Below are 19,309 nucleotides of genomic sequence, written 5' to 3'. Positions count from 1 at the left end.
ATATGACTTTCTCATAAATACATGAATTAGCAACTTCTGCCCAGCACAGTAGCTGTCATACCTGCAAATGTAACAGTAGGAGACCGGGTCGTCCCCGCACACCAGATGACAGGAGTTCCAACTCCACATTTGAGAGCTGGGTGATTCTTGACGGTCCACAATGTGGGAAATAGGTCTGCGCGTTCGCATGTCATGTTCTCGTGGGATCTTACAGGTCATTCCTTTAGAATAAAAGGGGTTAAAGATAAGGTGTGGGGGAAGAGCGGGCTTCGCGCTGAAGCTAATCACCAGAGCTGCTCTCTGATGATTAAGGTTTACACAGTTGGATCCCAAAGTCAGTAATCCATTTTCTTCTGAATGAATTGAATGGCCCTTATTAACGATTTACTGTAGTCTTGGGATTTCTTCTCTTTAAGGTTTTAAATCGTCTACTTTACCCTCTTTATATTTAAAGATATTCTTATTTTCACCTGAAATGGCTTTCTTACCAAGTAATCCAGTGGGTGGCAATCTTACCCTCCGGGCACCTGAATTAATTACAGCTCATTTCGTGCAGTTGTGGTCTGGGGAAATTGTTCTGCACATTTTGCAGAAGTGTTCAGAATATCCCCCTTGCTTCTTTGGAAAGTGACCTTGAGGAGACGACACTGCTCACTATTACCCTGCTGTGGGCATTTCCAGTTAAGTAGAAAGGACAATGAGTCGTGTGTAGCAATGAAGCCCTTGGGTGTGTAATTCTGCTCCCTCACTTCCCGCAGACTTGGAGGATTTCACAAATATTATCTTCCCCCAAACGGTTGATTTGCTGTTGACTTGAGGGCATGCGGCCTGAGGCATATGAAGTCCCTCAGATTTATCTAAGAGTTCAGGATGCGTGGCTTGCAGACAGAAGGCTGTGGATGGCGACCGGCCCGCAGCCCCAGAGGACAGTGGTGGCAGGCAGTGGTCATAATGCTTACGGTTACTGTTTTCACGACCCATCTAGTTCTCTCAGGATGGGAAGCTGTCTGCTACTATTATCCCCCTCTCACAGATGGCAACAACGAGGCCCAGAGAGGACCCCCGTGCCCTCCGTGCCATCCTAGCATGCGAGACGTCGAGCGCCATGACTTATCTCCCTGCATGGGGGGTCTCGGGCAGCAGGGGCAGAGGACAAGGGTTGAGTCGCTCGCACTGGAGTCCTCGAGTTGGGGTGGAGAAAAGGGTTCTACAAATTTAAAAATGCCAAACCTGTACGTGACAGCTCCGGAGTGCGCATCTGGTTGGGAATATTGTACGTGGGCCGCTTAGCCCTTAGCATCTAGAGGGACTAAACGTTTAATGATCTATGCAGCATTATCCCTTTCTTTCACAAAATGTGCTTCATCTGATATTCTAACATGACAAATGGTATTATGCCAAAGATTTCTGGCTGCTTAGTTTCAAAAATCACGAGACCAAACGCGGAGGGAAGGAGAGATCCGTCGGCGCGCGTAGACCACTAGGGCGCTCCACTGCTCCAGATGGCGTCCCACGGTCCGGCCGTGTTTATCCAGAACAGAAACAAAATGAGCAGAGACCAGGATGATAGGACCTTGACAAAAATGTGGCACACCCTGATATCTGGAGAAGGAAGGAGGAGAGCCCCACTGAATTAAGGAGAAGTCTGGTGTACAGAATATTTTTGCCAAAATTGTCATATGACTTTTGATGTTGTGCATCCATAGATTGTAAGATAAAAGTAAGTGGTTAAAAATAATGTAAATGACCACAGAAAATGCACAGCATTTCTTTGCATAGAGAAGGTGTTTATTAAATACCTAGATGATGAAAAACTACCTAAAAAAAAAGCAATTTGCCGTATGACCGTATTTACTGGACCTAGTCCTCGAGTCATTTTTACTTAAAGAGACTCACCTAACCCAGATGGAAATCACTGCATCTGCATCTGCATTTATTTTATTGCTTAAACATTCTGAGTAAGAATATTTTGAGTTTTAGATCAGTGTTCCGTCCCTGAATTTTCACAGTTCAGTATTTTATCCCATTGGGACATTTGTTTAACAGGGACTTCTTTCTGTAAAGTCGGCCTTATGGAAAATATCAGGCATTCACAGAAGTCGAGGGACGGGATGAATGGACTGTCTCCGTGCTCCGTCCTGCTTCATCCCCAGGCCTGTCCGGCCCTCTCCGGCCCCACTGGATTGATTTGAAGTGCATTCCAGTGTCAAATCATTTATTTAAAAATATTTACAAATTATTTAAAAAGTAGAAAATAATAGAAGATTTACTCTGACATCACTTCAATCTGTCCAGACCAGTGGATCCATTTCAGCCTTCCCTGGTGTGGGAGAAACCTGCTTCTGGAAACCGGGATATCATTTTTCACAACAGAGACTAGATGATGCTCGGGTGAGCTTTCTCCTGAAAGAACCCTGAAGCCAGTGAGGTGGACGGTGGGTGCCGGCAGCCCCCTGGACCACCATGAAAGAGAAAATAGAACTAGAAAGGGTGAGTCTAGTCTAAATATTACACCCAAACAGATCCGAGAATAAAAGACCGCCGTTCCAAAAAACATACAGTCACTTCTGAAATCAATATTTTATAAGGTTTAGATGCCTCCATGCCAAATTAAGTAGTTACTTATTCATTGTTTAGTAACAAGAAGAGTGCTTTAAAATCACTGAAATGTCATGAAATCACTGGCAGAAGTCTGACTTGCTGGAGGGCGATGTCTGGAAGCTGCCATTCTCTGCCTGCGTTGGAAGCCCAAGTTTGGACACCGTCTCCGATCGGCGTCTGACGCATTCTAATGAGATCACAGCAGAAGAAACTGCTGTGCCTCCTGCAAATCTCGGCCTCCCAGAACAGGACGCAGAGGCTGGCATCCCCACAGCTTCCTGCTTCTCCTCGGGTTCTCCGAGCACTTTGTCCCTTGCGGGGCCGGTTGTCTTCCTCCCCGCACCGTTTCTCTCCGTCATGATTTATTTCGGGGAGTGCAGGGCAAGAGGTGGAGGCGTGGCCCGAGGCATCTTGAGAATCATGAAGGGCGTGGACAGACAGACAGAGTTCCCTGATGTGTCGCTGTCTGCCTTCCTGCCTCACCTGAGAGCCTGCCTCGCAGGAAAGCAAGGCATTCCTCCACATTCTGGAACCATCTGGAGCAACACTCAATGCCCCTTATTTTCCAAATGAGTAAAGACAAGCTTAACATCCCAGACAGGCAGGTTCTCTATTTCTCACCAAGTGGCTAGGAGGTAAGGCTGTGCCACTAGGGGAGCCCGAGAAAGAGACGATGCCTCTCTGTGAGAAAAGCCTTTTGTTTGCCAAACTCTTGGCCCCTCTGCAAGAACCAGGAGCCTCTGTGTTTGGGATGTGTTTTCAGTATTTCTGATTTCCCAAATCATACTTAGCCCATCTCCGCTTAGAAATAAGCTTTCAATTCTAATTAACCGATCCGTAGCCCAACTAACCTATGTTAAGAGCACAAAGCCCTTTGTCTTTGATATGAGTCAGACAGTTATTTTTAAATGTCTAATGTTTGTTGTGAGTGTTTGTGACATTCTTTTCCCAACTTCTAGCACCTTCTCTTTAGAAATGCCCAAGAATTCACACAGGGCCATTATGCAACCAGGGGGTGCATAAGGGACTTGCATGAACTTGCAGAGCTCATCCTCTAACATTTACTGAGTGGAAGCCCAGGGCTTGCTACTGGAATCCAGAAATGGGGAAATCCATGTTTTCCCTGCCCTCTCACAGACTGTAGGAGGCAGACGGGTCCGTCCGGTTTCAATGAGTGAAATCCTAGTGGAGGAAGGAGGCTTTTTAGCCCGCGGGTCATAAACTACTTGAGGGTCCCTAACTGAGCTCCAAGTGGCCTGTGAGTCCCAGTGCTAGGCTCGTTCCTGATCTGGCGGGGAGGCATCCCAAACTCCGTCGGATTGTCACAAAGTGTCTATGGCCAGGGAGAAGCACAGGGCCACGGTGGGGAGGGTGCTGATCACGGTGTGCTTAGTGCGGGGCCGCTGGAGGAGTGTGGGGAAGCCTCATGCCCGGGATGCCCAGTGAGCAGGGCGAGTGGCCACCGGTGTGGAGAGGATGGAGTTCCCCAGGTGCACAAGCAGGACGACAGGCACGGCAGCCAGAGAAACCGTGTGCATGGGGACCTGTGGGCTCAGGGTACACAGTCCTGTTGGAGCACAGGTGTGAAGGCTGCAGAAAAGTCAGAGAGAACAGAGGCACTACTTGCCTTGCATGGGACCAGAGCAGGATGAGCTTTCTACCTGGAAGCTGCAGGACAGGGTTCTGAATGCCCTCCATTGTGTCTCCTCGTCACGTGGGGAGTCAGCAGGATCTTCGGATCTTCCCCACAAAGACTGCAAAGAGCCCGAGGAGGGGGATGACCCAGAGGGCTAGTGGCAATTCTGGGTATGCACATGTGACCTCCTGTAATGGAAAATACTCGGAAACGCGATGGAACATTTGTTAATGGTGTTCTGTTAATAATATTAATAGCCGGCGTCTGTGAACGCTCTTTCCTGTGGGCCGAGCAGGCAGACGTCTCCTGGGTCCCCCCCTCCTTGGCCCTGTGTGAGGTGAGTGAAGCAGGGGTTGGCCTCCCCGTTTGCTGGTGAGCGATCTGCGAGTTTAAGGGATTAAGTGACTCTCGCATAACGACGGCAATGAACTGGTCCCTGCGTCAGGAATGAGACACACGGTTCCTTTCTCCCAAACTCGAAGAAATGTCTATTTCTGTTCTGTGAGGCCAGTCCCAGTCTCCACAAACAATTAGAAAATTTAACTGGTACAAAGTCAATGTCTGAGAGAATCATCCCTTTTTGAAGTTAAATGTAAATTCATGACCAGGAAAAACTGTGGGAAGAATACATGTCTGTCTGTCTGTCTGTCTGTCTGTTTGTCTGTCTGTCTGTGTTTGTCTGTCTGTCTGTCTGTTTGTCTGTCTGTCTGTCTGTTTGTCTGTCTGTCTGTCTGTTTGTCTGTTTGTCTGTCTGTCTGTCTGTTTGTCTGTTTGTCTGTCTGTCTGTCTGTCTGTCTGTTTGTCTGTCTGTTTCTTTTCAGTGATTTCCAACAGCCCCTGATTGGGATCGGAGAAAGACATTCGAAAAAGCTTCCATCATTCGCCTCTTGGTGACGTTCTAGATGAAAAGCAAACAATGACAATTTGTTAGTTTCTGAATCATGTCAATCTAGAAGCAGAGACGCAGGTAACCGCGAAGGTAGAAACGTGTCTGGACAGAAGACTCATGGGACCTCCAGTCCCTGCCCCTCAATCAGGACTTGTTGGGTAGATATTCAGACCACAGTTCTCATGACCATGGACATCCACTGGACCATGCTGCTCCATGATCCTTTGAAACCCAGGAGCAAAACCAAGCAGAGGACTCTGACAATTAACTATGTCGATCAACCTGATCAAGAAGTAACCTTTGAGTCACTTGGGAAATTACCTGAACGTCTTGGCTGTGCCTCTGTAGCCACCACATGCCAGTCTTTCCGGAGACACACGCCTTGCACAAACGGCTCATCCCTTCTGCACTGAGCCCGGCACAGCCGAGGGGCCGTCACAACCGGGTTGTTCTAGGATGTGCCGCCAGTGGGAGAAGCAGCTCTTGTACCTGGGATTGGGAAGAAGAAGAAGAAAAAAAGAGGCAGTCTTTTTAGAAGTGGATTATCTTTCATAACCAGTAGATATTTCTCATGCAGTCAACCCGTTCAGGCAAGCAGCTGTTGTGTAGTGTGGGTCTCTATATGGGATCATGAATGAAACTCCCCCAGGGCTCCAGAGAGAAGCCCAGGGCTCGTCTCGTGAGGCATCAGCAGCTCTCCTCAAGCAAGTTCATAAAGACCTTCCTGACAACCTGCATCTCATTATTGCCACATAATACAACATCCTGGGGTTCTCTTCCTTTTGTAAAGAAATGCATAAAAGCGATGTGGTGCGTGGAAAGTTTTCCTAAAGATGGGCTGGATCGATGCCATGTTCTTGTTCTCCTTAAGAGTCTTGGTGGAGGAAAACGGATTTCTTAATTACCTACTGGCGTTCAGGTCCTTTATGCTGACTTGAATCATTTTTATGATTAATCCTCAGATTAGCCTAGAAAAGCCCACACTACCTGAGAGTTAGCTCTCCGTAGTACCATTTATCCAGAGCTCCGTTCCCTGAGCCCCCCGTGGTCGCCCAGCCTCCATGTGTGTGCGAAGCTTCGCAGCCTTTTTTCTGCTCTGGCTTTTACTTCCTCTTTTTCTCGTTTCTCCTTGAAATCTGCAACGTTCTTACCCACACGAGGAGCGTTTGCAATGACCAGCCCGTTGCAATCCCACAGTAAACAGCAGCCTCGTTCCTTGTGCTCCCTGCTCCGGTGACTAGGTCCTAAAAAGTGCAGGGTCCAGACATGGGCTAGATCTGACCTTACACAGATTGACATCAGAACACTCACTGTCCCGCGAAGCCTGAGAATTTGTGCGTTTCCCAGAATTGCAAGAGAGCTTCTTCACGCCCCAAAATCTGGCTCATCATCAAACCTAATTTTTCAAAGAAAAATGTCCTTTTAAAGAATGAAAGAAGTGACACATACACACTAGGTACCTGGGGTTATTTTCTAGGCAAATGTGCACGTTTGCGATTTGGGCTTAATTATTCTTTGATGTGGAAAGATGGCCAATGCATGAAGAAGTAAGCTGAGAGAGAAGACGTGGGCAAAGCGGCAGGGGAAGCTGTGACCCTACGAAGGCATTTCCATGTAACTGAAATGGGAATCAAAGCTCCCAGCTAGTAAATTACCTTCTGACATCACCTCTGTTCGCTGGAGCTGCATTCGCTTAACCTGTTTTCAGATGAGATCACCAGCCGAAGGGGCCAGACTGGTCTTCAGAGCAGAATGGAGGGGACACATCAAAGTACAAACACCTGACTTAAAGCTGGGGAGCCCTCCCCCGGGATGCTTCTACAGGCTCTCACACCCTTTCTTAGGGATACATCCAGTGCCCAGCCCCAGAACCTCTAGAGCAAAAGGCCTCTTTATGTATCTATTTTATTTTCATGAGAATTGGATGGACTCGATTTCATTTCTTGGTATTTAACTACCTTTCTATATAGTTAGTAAGAGAGTCCTCCTTGGATTTTTAATAGATAAACTGCTTTAAAAAATAATTCCTGAAACATATAACTTCCATTGCTCCATTTCGGGGACATTAGCCTGCATTCCACGCTTCCTGTGTTTTTCTGCTGTGTCCTGGCCACCCCTGATCTCCACTGCATACACCAAGCAGAACTAGAGGTTTATTGAATTGCTTATGTGTCAATCCAAGACAGTAAAACTCGAATTGCTAACATTAATTCATGGGTGTAGCTGTGGTGTGCAAGGAGGGGGTCTTCCTGGTTCACTTACGGAGCCTTGGAGTCGTGTCTAATTTCCAGAGGCTGAGGAGCAACCCAGGACAGAGGCACCGAGCTCATGTCCGGTGATGAGAGATCATAAAAACATTAAAAAAAAAAAAAATCATTGAAAGCCCAGCAACGTGGTTCAGCTGTCAATCAGAGACATTTTCACTGCTGTGAGGATTGAATCTTTCCCAGGAACCGTCTGCAATGACTTCAGGAAAAATGCTCTTTTTTTTTCCCCCAAACAATAAAATCATTCTATGAATGGCCCCAAAATGTGCAGTTCTTCTCAGGACTTAAGAAAAAGTAGAGGTTAACTCTAGGCAAGACAGTGGAACTGGCAATCGTATTTTGTCCTGCTGTTTGCCTGATGTTTTCAAAGAGCTTTGGGAAAAATCACCCAGTAAGAAGGGCAAGCTTCACTCATTTTGTTTGTTTGTTTATTCGAAAAACACACCAAGGACTCTATTTTGTGCCAGGCATTATACTAAGTGGTATGGATTTTTTTTTTTTCCCATAAAATGTGGGGTCTGTTCAGAAGCAGCTCACAGCGGGGAGACATGAAAACTCCAGCGTATCCAGGCGGTGCGAGACCGTTTGCGTGAAGATAACGATTTGGGTGTCACGAAACACTACGTACCCTCAAAGTTTGTGAAATGCTGCATTTTTATTCATTTGGTTCTATTCTGCTTCATCTTTAAATGCTTATCATGTCCCACTAAATTTATTTCTCAGCCTGTAAATATGTCCTTTGGAACACTGGTCTAGAAGGTGGGCTGTATAGGGAGAGACGGGAGGGGTTTGAGACCAAACTCAGGAGAGAAAGACCCGGGGCAGGAGGGCCCCCGCCACCCAGCTAGGGGCCAGTCTGTGTTCCAATCCTACCCTGTGATTATAGGGTTTTGCACAAGGAATAGGGACCTAGTGTTTTGGAGCAACTCCATTTGGGTATGTGGAAAGGACCGATGTCTGTCTCTGATTTTTTCTACCTTCATTTAAATGGAAACATACACTTTAACAATGGGTGAGAGATGCTTAGTTGCAGGCACGTAGGAAGGGGATATCCCAGCTTCCGACTGGCCCTTCGGTGGTTTCTGTAGTGGATGAAATGAGACTATGAGACGCAGGTTCAGCTGCACCCCCCAGGGTCCCGGGGCTCCTCCCTCCTGCGTGTCTGTGGTATGTCCTCCATCAGCTCTGCGATATGTCACAGCAGCGGCTCAGGGGACATGCGCTCCCAGGCACTTAGGACTTGGAGGTATATGGAACCCGGAGCACCAACCTGCCCACCTTGGGTAAAGGACACAATCCCAGGAGCCACCTAAAGCATGGCTCATCGAGTATTTTGACAAGAATTTTAATCTCTATAGATACTTTTATTTCTTATTTTATTCTTTTAAAAGGTGTTTTTCTTTATTTTTTAGAGAGAGAGGGAGCATGAATGGGGGGAGAGAGACAACCAGACCCAGCGCTGAGCAGGGACCCTGATGCGGCTCGATCCCATGCCCCTGAGATTGTGACCAGAGCTGAAACGGAGAGTCACCCAGGCGCCCCTGTATCGATACTTTTAATTCATTCCTGAAGGCCTCAGAGCTGTGGGCTCACCGCCATCTCCGGGAGAGATGAGCGGGACCATCCTATTGTTGTTAAAATACTGAAATGTCTCTGTAGCCACTGGACATGATGGCCAGCCGGGCTGGGTTCCCGAGCACAGACCCCCCCCACACACCTGGGGGTCCTGGCCCCAGGCCTGTCCGGTTTCTCCCCGGTTAGATATTGGCACGAAATGCTTAAGATACATGGTTGGGCCTCTTCCATTGGCCCCGGCCTGTGCCCTTGTGGTTTTTGGCATTTAGGTGGGTAAATTGTGATTCCTCCTGAAAAACGACTTTGAGAAGACCCCGCATACATCCCTGCATTTTTTCTTTTTTTAACTGTTGACGACTTCCCTGGTTCTCTCTCTCCTGCTGTGACCACACCTGTGAAATCAGTGTTCACAGCTAGAGCTTTCCTGTCCCGTGGCACCCGTCTGTGAACCTGCAAGCCTCCAGTTGTGCGAAGGTGTGTATGCGGAGGAGATCGGGGCTGGCCTGCAGGGACTAGAACGTCGTGGTTAAGGCGGAATGCGAGCTAATATCCCTGAAATGGGGCAACAGAGATTCAGTTTTTCTCAAGGACCAAAGTAGTTATTCTGGAAGCAGATCATCTGTTAAAAATGCAGGAGGGACTCAATGACTAGCTCTGCAGGGACGTGACAAGGGCCCGGGGGCAAAACGGACTCCACTCGATTCTCATTAAAAAAATAAATAAATGCTCGTTGAGGTTCTGTAGATCTGGGGGGTGGGCAGCGGCTGTCGCCCTAAGGAAGGATGCGGCCGCCGGTGGAGGTGCCCAGGGCTCCTCTGTGTTCCCTTGAGATGCCGGGCCCCACTAGTCACAGGGCCGTGACGCCACGCAGGTGTCCCAGCCCCCACACCTTCCCGACCAAAGAGCGGAAGATCATACTCTTCCCCTTGGCTTTCTGGAGAAAGCGAGAACGACCCCTTCACCCTAACGAGGGCTGCCCGGGCCGGCGGAGCTGTCTGCAGACGCCGCGTTCCCCGATCCTGGATGTACATTACCACCTGGCACTCGGGAGATGTAAAAATAACAGCCGTATAAATAACCGCATGACCTATGAAATTATACATGAGGAATGGGTCTCCGGGCCGGGCTAGCGTGGTGTTTAGATGTTCATGTTCAGCTAATTATAGGACAGGCAAGCTACCCGAGTACGCGGACAGGGAAGGGACTGGCGTGATTCGTTTCCCATTCCGGCAGGGACAGAAGAGATGGGCGCGAAAGGATCCAGTTAGTTAAATTTAAAAGAAAATTGGCACAACATAATTTTCTGTGCATTTTTGGGTTCTAAAAACCTTATTTATACTGACAGTCACTTTTTAGCTTTACTATCAATATATCCTTCCCCTGCTCAGCACATATGTTGTTGGAGATATCACTCTATTTCCTGATTCAGTTGGCGTCCCCAGCACAAAACCCTCTCCTTGCACTTGGCAGGGGAGTGGGTGGCAGGAGTTAGGAGTAGGGGACAAGGCAGCGCTTCCATTCTACCCCGCTTAACCCGGAGGATGAGTGTTGGTGGCACTGTTTGCCGCGGAAGAAATGCCTAAAACGCGGCTCCAGGGGAATTTTGATCTACTCAAGAGTAGCGATATCTGAAGAGTCATTAAAAAGTGGGAAGGTGTGCTGGGGGCTGGCGCTAGCCTTTAATTTCAGTAGCCTTAGACAGTTGTGTTTTCTCGACCTGTCCATCCTTTGCAATTGCTAGGGTACCCTATTTTTTCTGTCTCGTAAGGTAATGGGCTCCTACAGGAATGCCAGTGAGTTACGGCACATGGCTGTGTCTTAAAGGTGATCGCACGGAAGCCCCGTGTTCGGTCCCCAGGCTCCCCCCTTACTGTTAGAGATTGAAGCCTGCTCTTGACACATTTCTGCAACTATCAGCAAAGGGACGACGAGGTCCGATTCACATGGCTTGGGGTCAGTTAGGGCTGTACAAAACATATGGAGACGCGGCGCGCGCCCTCTGTGCCAGAGCACACACTGCGGGAAGACCGGCTCCGCTCCCATCTCGTGTCTTGTCGCACAAGCCCACACCGGGGGTGGGTGGGGGTCTGTCTGCATATTTGAGGCTTGGATCCGACACTGTCTAGATGTGTCCTTACACTGGATGTTTGTCCTCCTCTGAGGCAGCAGGCCCTGTGCTTGGGTTATGTTAGCATGTATTTTTAAAAAGTTTAATTTGCTTCCTAGAAGCCTGTTACAGCAGAATGCAGGGCATTGCGGGGGTCTCAGTCCTTATTTATAGTTCTTACCTGTGGTAATAGATGATTTTACAAAAATCAGAGGCGTAAGAGACATTGTTCCTTGTAACTCACACACTGGATGCCAATCTGGGGTCTACGTGATCCCATCCAAACGGAGTTAGTTACGCACTCTCTGTGTGTGTCCGTGAGCACAGTTGAGCTGGAACGCTCAGGTGTTAGGAACGAGAACTTGAGAAGTAGAAGGACTATGCCAGCCGCGTCTCTCAGTGCTTGTACCTTTCCTTAATGCCAAAGAGGAAAAAACAAGCGCATTCCGTCCGTGCAGTAGCCTTTCTGGAGAGGAATTTTCCTATAGAGTTGCGGAATGAATTAGAGCCAGTGTGAGTAATGAGTTTAAAATGTATTTGCACATTTTTTCTGCCTTGCATAGCACTCTCGGTATTAAATCAGTCAAACAGCAATAGTTTGTTTTTCTCCTGCGTTACTGAAACCTGGATCCTGTCTCCTATGTTTCCAAAATATACTCTAAAATTATCTCAAGTTAAGGTAACCAAGAGAGAAATGATGTGTTTAAGCATTCTTCTTAAAGAAACACTCTGTTGCTCACTCCTGACTCATTCTCTGCGACCTTTCTGTGGCTCGCATTGCTGTCAGCCTCTCTCTGCCCTCCACCGTCCCCCACCCCCGCCGCCGAGCCCACCCCTGCCTGCTCGTGTCCGCTCTCACCATGCCTCGCCTTCCGCTGCCCTTCTCTACACGATCTCTGCAAGAGATCTCCCTCCTAAGAGAGGCTTGAGTCTTTCCTGCACGTTTTCTTTTCAGTCCTCATGAATGCTGTGACTCCAATCATTGCCACTCAGTTTCACCCTTGGGCGTGGGCCTGTCACTGGAAGGTCGACCAGCACAGCCCCAGTCTGTCCTGCGTCCAGGTACTTCGCTGGCGCTGACTTACTCCAGTCCCTAAGCTCCGAGAGACCTGTAAGGCAGACCGTCCTGACCACCCAGCCCTGCCTCTTCCCTGGTCTAAATGCTCCCGGCTCCTGGGCTCCCGTCTCTGATCTGTCCTCCAGCCCCATCCAGCTGGACACATTTTTGCCAGAGTAGTGACATTTTAAAATGCAGTTTCTGGTTTGCTCTTACCTAAGTATTGGCTGCACCCTGCTCTGGTGATGGCGCATGCGTGACAAGTGTGCCCACAGGCTGTGCAGAACCAGACTCCTCTCCCCCCCTCCCCTCCCCCCTCCTCCTCTGCCCCCTCCCCTCCCCCCTCCCCTCCCCTCCCCCCTCCTCCTCTGCCCCCTCCCCTCCCCTCCCCCCTCCTCCTCTGCCCCCTCCCCTCCCTTTTCTCCTCTGAGCCAAAAGCCTCTCCAGACCATTGTGTTTTCCAAACCATGGGGCAGGTGTGGAGTGTCTTCAAGAAAGATAATTACGATGACAAACATTTAGGGAGTGATTGGAGCATTTGTTTAAAACGGGATAATAAGCAAAGCACACACTGGTCAAGGCCGTCTCTGCCACCATTAACTGGGCACGCGTTGACCGACCGACTGGTGCTTGGGCCTTGGACGTGGCCTCGGCAGGTGAGGGGTCCACGACCATCACTCTGTAGACGCCTGTCTCCTGTCCCTAGGCACCAAGACGCCAGAGCCAAGACTTATCAAACTGATGGCAGGTTTCTGAGATTACAGGTCGCAAAGCTCTGTGCAGTTAAGATTTTTAAACACTGAGCAGACATGAACGTTCCGTATCGGTGGGACAAGCAGGACATACTCGTCAGTGATAACTGCTAGTGAAACCCTGAATGCGCACCGCGGTGGGGAACAGATTTCAGATGTCCCAGAGTCTGTCCTTCCCCTCATGTTAACGCTCAGGTGGAAAGCAAAGGGCTCTGGCCCTTTGAAAACGTCGGAGATTTTCACCTCGCTCAATGAGAAGTTTTCCTTACCTTATCATTTTAAATAAGCAGAGATTAGAAGCTCAAAGGTATGTTCACAGTGAAAGTCCTTTCATGGTGTCAGTAATCTCGTGTGAATGAGGAAAAACAGTTACCAAGGTCTTCCCATAATCATTCCCACGGGTTCCGTAGTAAGTAAATTGGTCAACTGTTTTCATTGCAAAACATGGAGTTTCCTTCTAGAAAACAAACATTTCTCCAGCAGTTTGGTGGTGATCATTCATTTATTATTTTTTCTGTTTTCCCTAAGTGAAACAGAAACCAGTGGAGAGACCTGAGTAGGCACAGGGCATGGTCTGACTTAGGGTGCAGAACGAGGTGCTCAGCCTCAGGCCAGCCACCTCCTGGGCGGGAACCGCTCTTCCCAGGGGCTGCCCGCCCTTGCCTGGGGCCTCACGGCACCCCTGACCTCTGCTCACTGGACACCAGGAACTGCCCCCTCCTCCGGGATGGGGACTAGCGAGGTCTCCAGTCATGCCCAGATATGTTGGGGGACGATGTCACCTTCTATGGAAAACCAGTTTTCAAAGGATAACACCCACCCAGAGGGATAGTTTAGTGTTATATAGATACTTTAAAAAAAAAAAAAAAAACCCCACAACAACAAACAAAAAACGAACACAGCAAAGCTGAAGTTTTTCCTGCATCCGCACTTGCAGACTTGCTAGAACTCTCCCACTCGATTAAGATTCGAGCTAACCCTGTCCACACTGCGCGCTCGTATTTAACCGTCATATCTTGGGGTAAAGGCCGCCATTTCATCTTTGAGTCAGATCCCCCGGTGATTCACTTCTCTCCTACCTGTGCAAACAGCCCCGGGCGGGGGTCACAGAGAAGTCCTGTTTACAGGCTCAGAGGGAACAGCCCAGGTGTGCAGACAGAGCGGCGTCCTGGGTGCTGCCGAGCTCCCCAAACCGCTCTGAGCACACAAGACGCGGGGACACACAGGCACTCAGACCCACCCTCAGGCTTTCTGTGGGATTTCACCCACATGCTCCCTCCCTGTTGGCTTAGACCCACTCAGAGCCTCAAGTATTTTCTTTGGTGTGACTGTAACCGACTTTTCTTCACCCTAAAAATCTCAGTGGCCGCTGCTTGGAGGCATGATGAGGCCTCACAACTTTGTTGGCTCTGGATCATTCCTTACAGGGCCCTCCCTGAAGTACGGACCTTGTGTCCGTGCCCTTGGAACTGGGAACTGCTCCGACTCAATCCCAGGGTCCTTAGGTTCCTCGCGTGCCTGAGTCCAGGGTCACGCGCACCTTCTTGATGAGGAACATGGTAGCTGCTCACTCAACAGACCCTTTGGAGCAAAATCAAATCACAGAGGGTTTCTGCCTTTGCTCTTCGTTGTGGCTGAAACTAGGCATTAGCAAGTTGGGGCACAGGCGCTCGGACGTGTCTGGATTTCCCTCCGAGCCAGGGTGTTTATGAGCAGAGGCTGACACAGAATTTAGGAAGCCAAGAACCACCCCCACAATTAATATTCATGAGGAAGGATAACCCCAGAGGTGAGACGTTGGTATAGATGTTGCAAGTCCTGTTCGGTGGCTGGAGGACACTGTTCAGCCTGCAGTTCCCGGTTCATTACCACCGAGGCACGGGGATCGAGGGAAGCCACGGAGAAGCAGCCGCCTTCCCCTTTAGATCAGCAGATGCCAGAATGGGAAGCTTTACACAAGGGCCAAGCGCAGGAATGCGTGTGGGTGGATGGCGGAGCCCGAGTGCTTCCGTCTGAACCCGGCTGATTCTGAAATGTCTGCACGGAGGTTAACCTCCCCGAGCCTCTGGGACCTCATCTCAAAAATGGGTGTGAAGGGGACAGCTCTTCAGAAGCAGGAAAACCAGGGAAAAATCAGATGTCGCGTCTGGTGGGGGTTTGGTGCATCCTAAACCCTCAGGAGCTGGTGATTATCATCAGAACAAGGTGAATAATTATCGTTAGATTGGCCATCGATTCTTATGTTTTACTCAAAGAAGGACTTCTTTCCTTATTCCAACCCAGAGCCATTCCCGAATAGACCTACGCTTTTAAGATAGAAATACAAAGAAAATTTTAGAGGTAATGTAAGAATCACCGCCTAACTTGTACGGCACGCTGAAAACCAGTCCTTGGCTGCAGTGTAAGCTGCTGATGAGAAATATTTTTAAAACCGTAATAGGAAAATTGGAGGTTTTGACTATATAAACATGAATTGTTTAGGAGCGGGAGATTGGTGAAGAGGGACGCTAGCATCTTGTCTATAGCAAGAGTCCACGCAGCGCATCCGAGTACTGAGTTCTGTCCCGCCGGAGGTAAGAGGACCATCCCTGTTCACACAGGGATGGACGCCCTGGTTCCCAGCCTTGGGTGAGCTCCCTTCGCACCGGCACAGGACCTCTGCTCCTTGCGCGGTGGCCGACCCTCTGTCATGGTCGTTACGGCACGTGGAGTTCACGAGGAGTGCGAACACCTCGTAGGAATTCAACAAACAACCGAATCAAAGAGCGAGAAAAGGAGCTCCAAGAGAGGCTGACCGGCATCTGTGTCTTGAGACAGCTTGACAGCCAAACCGTGTTGCTAACTTGCAGATGTCTCTGAAAGGCAAGCGAGAGTCGACGGAAAGGAAAAGCTGGTCTGGCAGTGGCAGCCCGAGAACTCCGACGGTCCCTCCGGATCGGCTGCTCTCCTGCTCATCCCTGTTCCTCCTCACGCTGGCCGAGCCAAAGCTGTTCTGCTTGTCTTCAAGTGCAGGGACCCAGGAGCTGCCGTGGTTTTCAAAGACCTGTCCACTTCGTCTCCATTCTGGCCCTCCAGCGTCTCCTGCTCTAGGCAGCACACGCTCTCCTGCGGGGCAGACCTGCTGTGCCCTCCACTTCTAAGTGACGGGTCCCTGGGGCTTGTCCGACCACGAGCCCCACTGGTGAGGACAGGAGCCACCCCAGCTGGTGGGAGTGCCTGTGGGAAAGCAGGGGACCTGGGTCAGCGTGGAGCGTCTGGATACGTGACCGTTGCCTGTCGTGCCGTTGGAGTGTAAGGCTCGAGGGCAGGGGGAGATCAGCATAGAGGCAAGACGATCCGGTCAAGACCAACCGCCCTCCCTCCGTCCTCTCCCCTACGTCCTCCCTCCTCCTCCCTCCCCCCTGCGGGGTCACTGGAGATAAGCCATTCTGCCGCATGTAAAGTATAATAAAGCAAATTGGGCTTTTTATCCCTTTTGAATAATCTGTTGCCGTAAACTTCAGAAAGCCCTAACCGAAAGGCAGTCAGAATCCACTCTGTACCACCGAAGACCAGAAGCAACAACCACAGCCTCCATATTGAACGAAGATCCTCCAGAACCTCCCTTGGGAAGCAAGAGCCAGTCCCAGGCTCCCCTGACCAGCCCCAGAGAGGGCCCATGACTCCGGGGGGGGGGGGGTGGCAGGGGCCACAGCTGACGCCCTGGTGGACAGCTGTGCTTCCTTTGCTCCCCGTGGTCATTCGTAGACCCTGCCTCAGGATAATGCAATAGACTTTGCTCCAAACCCTGGCACTTGTTACATTTTACTTTGTTATTTCTACATAGTTTAAAAAAAATATATTCATTTGGCTCTTCAGCTTAATTTGGGGGATGGCTTCTTGTATTCATTGATCCCTGAGCACTCAACACAGGATGCGCAGTGAACAATTAAGTAATGTTAGTGTTCAGAATGCAAAGGTAGGGTTTTGAGGTTTAATAGTCCTCAGTGGATAATAATAAAGTTGGTAACATGCTGTAAGTGTATTTCTTATTTTTTCAAACCTGTAGGGATTGTCTCAGCTCTGCTTAATTTAGTAATTGAGAAAACTTGTGAAACATGAATTTATTTCCACGCTCCTTTTAGGAAATAGCGTTCTCAAGACAGACGGCACTCTAGTGACAAGTTATTAGACTCTGACACCAAAAGTTCTGTACAGATATGTTTGAAAATAGTAAATTATGTAATTCATTAACACCACTAAATATTCCCCATTACGTTTGAGAGTGCTGTGACAAAATTTGGTGGACATTTTGTAGGCCATAAATTTAATGAAGGATGATTATTGATTTACTATTTCAAATACAATTAGTGTTTCATTTGATGAGCTGTATTATTTTCTTCTACTATTTTATTAAATTAGTGGGTGCATTTTATCCAAAAAGAGTAACCCTTTCTAAAATTTATTTTAGGTTTTGAGACTAACATGAACCTCACTGCCCGAGAGGATGCTGGTAGATCAGAAATTGCATCTGAGACTCAAGATAGAAATGCAAATAACCATGGAATTCAATTATCTAATTCACTCTCAAGTGCTATCACTGCTGAAAATGGGAATTCCGTCTCAAATGGTAAGTGCTTTTTAAACTCGGAAGTAAATAGATGAAAGTATTAAGTTCTGTCAACTTTCTAGGGAGAATGGATTTGAAACGTAAAAATGAAGTAGGTTTAAAAGCTGGGACATAGCTCATAAACTTCGCTGGAGGCTATATTGTAGCATTTTATGGGTTGGGTTAAAGAATGATCGTTGTGTTCAGTGTTAGCTGACTTTTCAAAGATTGTTGTGGAGTATTCGCTACGTGGGAACCAATATAAAATGAGATTATACAGAACAGAAGGAGGAGATGGGGTTGTTCTAATGGTACTTTTAATTAAAAAAAAAATACCTTTTTCTTCTCATACCTCGGTAGTGTGAGGGAAAATAATACTGAAGTTATGGTAAACACCAAACTGGCCTTAAGTATTTAACTAGTGTATGTAAAAGAATGTATCATTTAGAAATTGGCTAGACTGTGTTTATCCAAAAATCATTCTGATCGTGGCCTGAACAAATAACTTATTTCTCTCACACGTAAAAGCAGCCCATGGCTGTTGGGATGATTTTCCTGAGGACATATGGAAAAGCTGGCCAAAATTTTCATTGTTGTTCTGATTAAAGGCACTAGAAAACCATCACGACCTTGAGATCCAGGGAAGAGATGGAGGAAGGGGGTTTAGAACGCAGGGAGGACCAAGCAAGGAAGCCTACATTCTAGGCTCTTCTCCAAGAGACATCCGTGCACTCTCCCAGTCCATAGACACCAGCTCGGAAGCTGGATTTTTGACGCCTCCTGGACTGTGGGGACAGACTAAGTCCAGGGCTTCCTAAGGCCATGGGTTAGAGCCTCAAGGTGTCCCTCCTAAGGGCTGGGTGTTCCCAATCTAGAAACCACAGCTCAGCTCCGAATCGTCTCAACCCCGGCTGTTTGACAGACGTCCTTCAGGACTGACAGGGCCCACACGTACCTGGGAAGAAATGTGTGTGGATGTCTGTGTCTCAAAGGACATCGACAGCCTCCGAGGCCTCAAAATGATGTAACAAACCATGTTTCAAATCTAGTGTTTAACACACAGTCAAAAAACCAGACACATGATGACACAAGACAAGATCACAAATTAACAAGCGGAAATAGCCGTCCATTGCGGCCCATCCCTGGAAGCCCAGAAGACAGGAGTTCACAAGCGCTTGCTTTAAGCGAAGCGTGTTTACTGTGCCCAAGGAGATGAAAGAATGAGAATCCGCAGAAACGGGAAACTATAAAAATGTGTTGAACGGAAACTCTGAAATTGAGAAATAGTCATAAAATTAAGTACAATAGAGGAGGAGTTTCGAGCTAATTAGACACAGTCATTAAAAAAAAAAAAAAAAAAAAAAAAAAAAAAAACCTGAGGAGCTGGACGATCACTGAGGACATTAGGGGAGGAGACACAGGAGCAGGAGAGGATCGGGGATTCCAGAACACGGTTTGGAGGCGGGAAGGGTGAGGCGAGAAGGTGGCTGGAATTCTGGAGAAAGAAGACAGGCCACATGGACAGCAGGAAGACTGTGCCCATGAGGAGACCCGTGTGGAGGGTTTATTGGGCCATTGTTGACCTTCTTCCAAAATGGACGCCTTGGACCGGGCACTGGATCATTGGTTGTCTCCTGCTCTGTAAGCACCCACCCCCCGCCCCGGAACTTAGAGGCTTAATTCAACAGAAGACGGTGATTTCACACGTTCTGTGGGTCAGGCGTCCGGCTGAGGCTGGTCTGAGTGCCCTGGTTTCAGGGTCTCTCATGAGGCAGCTCAACTCTTGGCCAAGATTCTAGTCCTCTTGAAGGTGTGAGGGCCCGTGGCGGGGCCCCGG

General features: G+C 48.6%; 1 protein-coding gene and 1 long non-coding RNA gene across 6 annotated transcripts in view; one reads left to right on the top strand and one right to left on the bottom strand.

Annotated features, from left to right (window-relative positions):
* Positions 1 to 19,309, top strand: part of MYO16 (myosin XVI) — a 579,863-nt gene that overhangs the window by 520,498 nt on the left and 40,056 nt on the right. For all 4 annotated transcript variants that reach the window (XM_059144127.1, XM_059144126.1, XM_059144125.1 and 1 more), the window contains exon 33: positions 17,335 to 17,493. In XM_059144127.1, coding sequence (XP_059000110.1) covers positions 17,335 to 17,493 — 159 coding nt within the window. The remainder of the gene's footprint in view (positions 1 to 17,334; positions 17,494 to 19,309) is intronic.
* LOC131813703 (uncharacterized) lies at positions 8,719 to 12,398 on the bottom strand. 2 transcript variants are annotated; one of them, XR_009346899.1, is made up of 3 exons: positions 12,349 to 12,398; positions 11,257 to 11,557; positions 8,719 to 9,520 (listed from the first exon to the last, which is right to left on the bottom strand). It is a non-coding gene; the product is annotated as an uncharacterized LOC131813703 (long non-coding RNA). The 2 variants fall into 2 exon arrangements; XR_009346900.1 differs by lacking the exon at positions 12,349 to 12,398 and adding an exon at positions 11,935 to 12,049.

This window comes from Mustela lutreola, chromosome 13 (assembly GCF_030435805.1).
Source record: "Mustela lutreola isolate mMusLut2 chromosome 13, mMusLut2.pri, whole genome shotgun sequence".
In the NCBI taxonomy this organism is placed as follows: Eukaryota; Metazoa; Chordata; class Mammalia; order Carnivora; family Mustelidae; genus Mustela; species Mustela lutreola.
The sequence above is the reverse complement of the archived record's forward strand: the minus strand, read 5'-3'. Positions and strand labels throughout refer to the sequence as shown.